This window comes from Lagopus muta, chromosome Z (genome assembly GCF_023343835.1).
Source record: "Lagopus muta isolate bLagMut1 chromosome Z, bLagMut1 primary, whole genome shotgun sequence".
Classification (NCBI taxonomy): domain Eukaryota; kingdom Metazoa; phylum Chordata; class Aves; order Galliformes; family Phasianidae; genus Lagopus; species Lagopus muta.
In genome coordinates, this window is record NC_064472.1 from 72,135,137 (window position 1) to 72,143,949 (window position 8,813).

General features: G+C 41.9%; 1 protein-coding gene across 2 annotated transcripts in view; it reads right to left on the reverse strand.

The window, feature by feature from the left end:
* The window catches only part of HSD17B4 (hydroxysteroid 17-beta dehydrogenase 4), a 55,297-nt gene extending 47,016 nt beyond the window's left edge, over nt 1-8,281 (reverse strand). The window contains exons 1-4 of one of the 2 annotated variants that reach the window (XM_048930829.1): nt 8,129-8,281; nt 5,188-5,241; nt 1,060-1,167; nt 492-551 (exon numbers count right to left, since the gene is read on the reverse strand). In XM_048930829.1, coding sequence (XP_048786786.1) covers nt 492-551; nt 1,060-1,167; nt 5,188-5,241; nt 8,129-8,186 — 280 coding nt within the window. In that variant the 5' untranslated portion in view covers nt 8,187-8,281. Of the gene's footprint in view, nt 1-491; nt 552-1,059; nt 1,168-5,187; nt 5,242-5,486; nt 5,567-8,128 lie in introns of those variants that run through there. The other variant, XM_048930830.1, reaches the window with a different exon arrangement.
* Between the last annotated feature and the right edge of the window lie 532 nt (nt 8,282-8,813).

Sequence of the window (8,813 nt, forward strand, 5' to 3'; positions counted from 1 at the left end):
ACATCACGAGTAAGCAGTGGCAATCACATGCAAAACAGGATTTTTACTTGCTAGACAAAATACTTCAATAGTTTTTTTTTTTTAATTTCACTTGGAGCATTTGGATCTTCACATAGGCAAAGAAGCTTCCAGAAAATAACAGAGCCTCTCTGATTCTTCAGCTCAGCTATTTATTCAGTGTTATGCAGCTAGCTATAATAATTGACAGGAGGTGTACTTTGAGACAGAAACTATTAACCATTACTTAAGTACAAAAATTTGGCAGGGCAGGAAAATGGGAATCCTATACTGAGCCTTAGAATTCTGCTAAAAAGTATCAAAAACTGAGAAAAGATATCCATTTAGATTTAGAAAGCAGCAAGTCTTAACAGTCTAAGAAGATCAAGAGCTCTCTTCTAGTGTCAAGCTGTACTTCATACACTTGTTAACTGCAGTGTTTATAATGGTTCTGTACTCACAAACAAGTTAAGACAAGAATTATGCAACTGTACCTATCCTCCCAAAAGCCTCAAGTGCTGACTTCACAAGCTTTTCACCATCTTCCACTGAATCTGTAAGAAAAAAGTAAATTCCAGTAAGTGAGCTAGATGCATTGCACTTCCAGAATATTAATTCCACATATCTCAGAAGATGAATTGCATAAAACCCCAATATAAAATAAATCTCGTCATCGCTTGCACGTGGCCTAAAGCATACTGTGCTCAGTAAGTCTTAGTGATGCAATCTTTGGCACTGCAAGATAAACAAGCCAGACAAGTAAGAACTGTCCATACCATATTTTGCCTCTGACAACTGCAGGTAGATAGGTTTTCAGTGATCCAATGTTGAGACAGCACATCAGAAAAAAAGGTATTGCTAAAAGAATATTAACTAGAAAACTGTTTATGCATTTGCTTTTAACACCTTGGATGCCTTGCTCCAGCTTACAGTCCATCCATTTCATTCATATGGTATTGGCAAGCTTAAAGCAGTCTTTTATTAAGCAGTGTGAACCTTCCTTTTAAGATATCTACTGTGCCTACTGACAGACCATTGAGCTAGTCTGGAAGAACAACATACCATAATTGGGTACTGCTTTCCCGCCATTTGCTCTGATTTCACTGACAACCTTGTCAGCAGCTGAGGAGCTCTTGCCATATCCCTTGAAGTCACCTCCAAGATCATTCACTGTGTAAAAAGGAAATATTGATTTTTGATTGTTAATACTCAAAATTTCTGTTCTCTGCTTATCTCACTTACACAGTTGAAGTTCTAAGCAATGTGAATAAAATCTGCTGCTCTGGATCCTACAGAGAATTTCAGATTATTAGAGAAGAAGAGTAAGTGACATTACTGGCTCACAGGGGAAAACAAACAAACAAAAAGTAGTATAATATACACAGTCTTTTCTTTTTAAAATAACACATGAAACAACTTTTCTTTTTCTTTCCACCAAACACACTGCTTACTTGCTTTGTCCAGGCCACCTCTCTGTGTTGCTGTATTTCAAAAACAAGGACTGGGATAGTGCACCAATTACATGCAGTTAATTTGGGTCTGTCGTCAAACTGCCACAGCTACTGGATGAACTGTAAACAGGACTGGGAAGACTGTGTGCCTGTTTAACACAGTAGGTGAAGCGTTACTAGCAATCTTCATTATAGAACAGGTGAAGGAGTCTGAACAAAAGGAGAACAACCTGCCCCAGAACTTCAGATCCTGGTTCTGCAGGGACACGAGGGCCATCTGAAACATCTAGCTGCTCTGTACAAAAGGGTGAGGGTGTATATCAGTAATGGTAGCTGTGCTGTAACAGTTTGCTGCATCTGCGTGTCCCAGAGCTTCACAGAATTCATGCACACTATATTTGGTCAAAAAACTTTAAAAAAAAAAAAATCACTCTTGCAACAGGTCTGAGAAGAAATTGTAAGACAAACAGAACTGACTACAGATTAATATGCAACATCAGTTTTTGATTGTGGTGAACTTCAGCTCTGTGCCCTCCACTTTTGCAAAGCTCTCAAGCAGCCAGCTATAGTGAAATTTGCTTTTTGCTGGTCTTTATGCTCAACAGCAACTGTAAACCTTCACTGTTCCTCTTTTCCCTCCTTTTCATATTCTGCATTTGAAGAGGAATGTACGTTGCAGGGCATGTAATAAAATCATTCTCCATTTCTCAAACCAAAAAGGCCTCATCTAGAATCCTGTATTAAATTCTTTGTGCAACACTTCAGAGAGAGATGGAAACACTGGAGAAAACCCAAGTGTGTGAAAAAGAATGCCGAATCCTAGAAGAAATGAGTCACACAAAGGGTCAAAGAAAGAAAAATGCACAGCTTGAAGCAGGAAGAATGAATACAGAATGTGCTGATATGCTCGAGAATGTTACAAAACTGATGAAAAAGAGGAAGGACACAATATCTCCAAACTAAATAGATCATTATCTGATATTTGGAACTTGCAGCCAGCAGACCTCAGCTGAGGGAGGGAAGATTTAGGTTGGATGTTAGGGGGAAGTTCTTTACAGAGAGAGTGGTGAGGTGCTGGAACAGCTGTCCAGAGAGGTAGTGGATGCCCCGTCCATCCCTGGAGGTGTTCAAGGCCAGGTTGGACGGGGCCCTGGGCAGCCTGGGCTGGTAAGAAACGTGAAGTTTGGTGGCCATGCCTGTGGCGATGAGTTGGAGCTTCATGACCCTTGAGGTCCCTCCCAGCCCAAGTCATTCTATGACTCTGGTTCTGTGAGGCACTGAGGAAGTCACCTTTAAGTGTAGCATTAGAATAGGCAAGGTAGGCAGACCATTTAGTCCTCAACTTCAGAGGTCTTTAATTTGACATTACAGAAAAATCAGTGAGGATCAGAAGCGGGAATTCTACCACGTCTTGTGTAAGAAGAGTGGGTAATTTTGTGCTAAATGTTTATACACAGGTGTTCTGTTAGTCTCTGAAAGGCACTGCAACTCTCCTTCACTTCAAAAATAAATTTCTGAGAACATCTTAATTAATCACTTTGGGAAATTTGCCAAGTCAGGGAAGTACCTGGGGCTGAGTGCGGGCAATAACACAAGTGAAGCCATAATGAGTACACAAGGAAGAAGAGAGCTATCCTGGGCTTTGGAAATGATAAAATAACTCTGAAAGCGTAACACAGGAAATAAAACAACACATAAACAACTTTATCTAGACTCAAGCTTAGCATCTTGTAATTTTCAATTTAAAAAATCCATTTCAAAACCCAGACACCGCAGAAGTTGTGACAGAGTATGGTTATATCCTGAACTTCAGAGAGTTCCTCTACTGGTACACTATTAGCAGAAGCAGATCTGTACAGTGAAGTAGTCGGTGCTGAACACCTGACATCCCAAGTACACCCTTTTGACAAAACAAACCATTTAACAACAACTATCTGTAAGTCGGAGCTATAACTCAAATATTCATTTGGAAGAACTTGCACACTGCTAAATTTCATCTTCCGTTTTGGTTTCCAAAGGAACACCATTCCTCCACTTCAATACCATCCCACAGTGCAAATGAAACAGACATGGTAAAAAAAGATGCATGTAATCAAACTAAAACAGCAACACAGAAAAGCATGCAAACTGCAGATACACTGAAAGGAAGAAATAGCAGGATCTGGACATAATTCAGCATGTGAGACAAAAAGCGTTCCCCTCTTCATGCTTATAAGTCTTTCTGATAGGGACCATGAAAAATACCAAGCATGACAAAAAATTGACAGCAAGCAACCTTAACAGTGAAGGAAAATGGAGGATTCCACTTGGTCACACTTGTCAGTCAAACCTGGCAGCAATTCACACAACAGAAGATTACACACAGATTGAAACTGGACAGAAAAAGCTCCCAAGCTGAGACCCCACTACTCCTCTGGAGCATTTGCCCACTGTTTTTGCATACCTTCTTTTCTGTAATTAAAAAAAAAAAAAAATGTTTTCAAGAGAAAAGGCATAGGTCTCAGTCTCATACCTGCTTTTTTTTAAATTAGATAAATTCAGAAGCTTACAGAAGTAATTTCTCAACTCTTTGGAGTCAGAATCATAAGAGAAAAAGAATAAGAAAAATAAATATAGGCATGATAATAAAAGAGCACTCCTCTACAAGTTGAAGTGAGGTTCGATTTACAGAAAGGACCAAGAGCCTTCCTTTACAATTAATTCATATCATACTGATTTAGCTATTGTGCAATAAGGCCAGGAGCTAAAGCAGTATTAGCTGTTGTTGGGTAATATAATACACTCTCTTTCAGATCTTTCTGGAAAGTCTAGAACATTACTAACTGTACACAACCAACATTACTAAACATTGTGACTATTTGGGACCTAATTCATGTTAAAGGAGAACTTGTGACAAAGTATTCAAGTTTCCAATAAATAAGGTCAAAAGTGTTTTAAAAAATTTAATCATGACAATGAGTATAGCCAATTTTTATGAAAGTATCTAGACTGAGATTGGAATGTTCATTTGAAAGCTGCAAAAATCATCCAGCAAATTCTTGCCCACATTCAACAAGCTGTTCAAGTATTTAATCTTGACCTCATCAACAATATCTGTAGAAATTCACTCACAGGCAGTGATATGGCAGAGGCCAACTGCCCAAGACCGTAACAGCCTTTAGAAGTAGCTTCTGACATGACATTTGGCAGAGCTAAAGAAGGCAGAACGCTGTAAGCACAAAACCCTTTACAGGGAGGTGTTTGTTACTGTTATTTTATTAATGGCTCCTTTGTAATGCTCTGCAGAAGGAAACAACATAGCCACTTCCAGCATATATGTTACTTTCTGGGGCTACCAGTACTGCACTACATTCTGATGTATTTACTCTCCTAGGAGAAGGTAGCAGAAGACACACAGGCACATTTCTAAGTGGTCATATTAAAAGTTTCAGAACCATGCTCACCTGAGATAATATTCTCCTTGGCTACAGGGTAGCATGAAGACTAGTATATATAGGATGAAATTCAAGCCAGGATGATTATCTGATTCAGATTGGCTCTCCAGCAAAGATAAGCCCTTGGACAAATTTAGGCAACTTGTTCCATTAAAAATAATAACCCTTAGAATCTAAACAGCAAGAGATAAGACAAAAAACTACTCTATAAGAAAGGCTACTGTCACAAAGGGCATGGACAGCTGAATGCCAGCTGTGGCAAAAGGTAAAGGTTAGCGTCTTGATCAAGTTACGGTAGAACTTACCAACCACTGAAGCTCCTCTTTCGGCAAAAGCAAGAGCGTAAGCTCTGCCCAAACCTGGTTTAAGAAAGCAGAAGTTAAAAAAGTGTCAGTTTGTCTCCTGAAGCATAATTCTAAAAAATCTAAACAAAATTACAACGCATGGAGAAAAAATGCACCAGATCAAGACAAAAATTCTGCAAGTTTTAAGTAAAGTTTTATCTCCCATTAGAACCGAACTTTCACATAATTTCAAATCATAAAAGTTAATTAGCAGATAAACTCTTGATAGACAAGAAGGAAAAAAAATTGCCCATGATTACTCTTTGTTACTGCACTCAGCATAACCACGAGGGAACGCTGCCTGCTGTGATAGAAACATACACTGGTAAGGCACAAAGTTTAATGACTTGACACAACCTCACAGGAGGGGATGTTTTGAGTTAATTAATTACATTGTAAGAGAATTCCAGAATTATAGTTAGCCTTTAAGATCCAAAGAACTTTACAAACCAAACTGTGACTGAAGATGTACTGACAAAACCTCTCTAGGTATCTGGGTACAAAGCAATCTCTCAGTACCACAGCTAGCTAGGTACACAAAGCTCACCTAGCCTAACAATAGAACATAATTTTTGCCTCACATGCAAAAGCAAGCCTATTGTACTTTCACTCTGATTTCATGCTAAGTGGGCTAAACATTAGTTATTTGTAGTGACAGATGATTCACTTACACGGACTTTATACCCCTCTCAGTCAAAAGTTATTGAAATTCATAATGCAGACTCCATTTTCATGCAAAAAAAAAAAAAAAAAAGCAATAATCAGAAGATCATAAAACAAAGAGAAATACGTGCCAGTGCACTCAATTGGCAAGAGCAAAGCATTTAAAAACAAAAAATAATCTCAAAATAAAATTAATTGGTTTTAACTGCAGAAACAAATGACAGTGCTGCACAATAGGCAAGCACAAGGACTTGCCCAGAATGAAAGCAAACTGAAGTATCTTAGATGCCTGTGTGTGTGAATACAGGTCCCACTTCGAAACAAACTACTGGTGCAGATGTTTTAGATAAATTTTCGGCTCTCAACCGTTCATTGCCATTCAAAACAACCAATGTCAACAAACAAGGCAGTTAGCAGACTATCATAGACTCATAGAATATTCTGATTTCTAAAAGGCCACCTACTCCAACTCCCCTGCAATGAACAGGGACACCTACAGCTACCATACAGTGCTCAGAGATTTTCCATGTCAGGTCCAGCCTGACCTTCAGTGTCTCAAGGGATGAGACATCCACCACGTCTCTGAGCAATATGTAACTACAATGCTCTAAACTAGACAGAAACAAACCAAGAACTAACTTGACATTTAACAGGGTTTCCATTTACCTTTGCTTGGATTTAATCATCTACTTATCAACAACTCTTGTGAAATAAACATCCAAGGACAGTTTTTTTTTTTCTGTTTACAAACCATTTACAAGCAGCTGAAGTACAAAGGTCATTGTACCCATACTTACAACAAGCAATTGTTGCTCCACACGCTGCTTTCTAGAAGTTTTGCTACTGAGAAAGGTGTTTATTTGTTTTGTTTTTCTGTCAGCTAAGAGCTTAACCTCTACTTCAGAGACTTTTGTACACCAATCTGGTAAAAGCTGAAAGACACCACACAAAAACATGGCCTCCCTCAGTTTTTGTCAGGGTCAGCCCCTATGAGCAACACAAATCAATCACTTACTGCTTTTCAGCTGATTTCTCATTCATGGTCCAAAAGATGTCAGATCACCCATGCCCCCAGAATAATCCCATTAAAAACAAACAAACAAAAAATGGGAAAATTTCACTGTACATAGACAATCTTCTCAGAGGATAATGGAAAACAAAGTATAACTACAGATTTTGTCACTAACTCCTCAAAACTCACGAGGTTCAATGAGAAGTGTTGGTCCTGCACCTGAGGAGGAATAACTGCAGTACAGGTAAGCCCTAGGTAGACAATGTGGTCAACTGACCACAAGCCAGCAGCGTGCCCTTGTGGCCAAGAAGGCCACAGGTATCCTGAAGTGCATTAAAAGAAAATGGCCAGCATGTTAAAGGGAGGTGATCCTCCCCCACTGCTCTGCCCTGGTGAGACCACATCTGGAGTACTGAGTCAAGCTCAGGGCTTCCTAGATGAAAAAAAAGACATAGATGTTCCAGAGAGTCCAGAGAATATGATGAAGGGTCTGGAGAGTTTCTTGTGAGGAAAGGCTGAGGGGGCTGTATAGCCTAGAGTACACTCAGAGCGTATCCTATCAATGCTCACAAATATCTAAGGTGCAGAAGCACAGCTTTTCAATAGGACAAGGAGGAATGGATTTAAGCTGAGACAGGAGTGATTTAGGTTAGGTATTAGGAGGAAGCTTTTCACTCAGAGGGTGGTGAGGCACTGGCACAGGTTGCCCAAGGAGGCTGTGGATGCCCCATCCCTGCAGGCATTCAAGGCCAGGCTGGATGTGGCTCTGGGCAGCCTGGGCTGCTGGTTGGCGACCTGCAGACAGCAGGGGGTTGGAACTGGATGAGCACTGCGCTCCTTTGCAACCCAGGCCATTCTGATTCTGTGAAGCCAAGCTCTTTCCAGTGGTGTGCAACCACGAGGAGCAGTGGGCACACAGATAGACCTGCACATGAAGAAGAACCCCCTTAAGTGTGACAAAGCACCGGAACAAGCTCCCAGAGAAGCTGTGCTGTGGCTTTCTGTACAGACACTCAGGGCCCGTCCGGACGCCTTCCTGGGCAACCCTGCAAGGATCCTGCTCTCTTTTGGCAGCAGGAGTCACGGCGGTCACCTCTACGCAGCCTTGGCCGCGCCGCGCCTCCCCCGCACCAGAATCCAGCGGGAGCACCCGCGCCTCCACCGCCTGCAGGTCACCGGCCAGGCCTCGGGCTGCTCCACGGCACGGCACGACATAACGTCGCTCACCTCCTCCGGCGCCGGTCACCAGCACCACCCGCCCGTCAAACCGCAGCCCCGCCGCCATCGTTGTCCGCTCGGCTCGCGACCCCGTACGCAGAACGCGGTGCCCAGAACGGCCCGGCGAACAGCGACTGGGCCGGCTCCGCGCAGGCGCATCTACCCGCCCCCGAGCGCTACGGCGGGGCGGGGCGGGGTGGCCGTGTGGGAGGTGCAGCTCCGCCCGCTGTGGCTGCGGGGCGGCTTGAGGAATGCCGGGGCTGAGCCCGAGGGGCTCGTCTGGAACGCGGGAAATAAATGAAAAGCAAACAGACAAACAAAACACAAAAACCCCCCAAAAAAGTTGAATTCGTCGGTTGAGATAAAACTCTTTATTAAGACAGAGGAAAGAAAAATATTGTGGCTATATATATATAAATATATAACAGGTGATGCAGAAGTAATTGCTTGCCACCCCCCAACTGATACCCAGGTAGTCCCCAAGCAGTGGAGCAGAGCAAGATGAACTCCTCCCCCTTCAAAACTCCTTCTGCTTGATGTCATATGGTGTGGAAAATCCCTTTGGACACTGTAAGCCAGCTGTCCTAATTCTGTTTCCTCCAAGTTCCATGGGCTCCTTACTGCGAATGGCTTTGGCTCTGTACAACACTGCTTAGCAGCAGCTATAAACTTTGGTGTGTTATCAATACTGTTT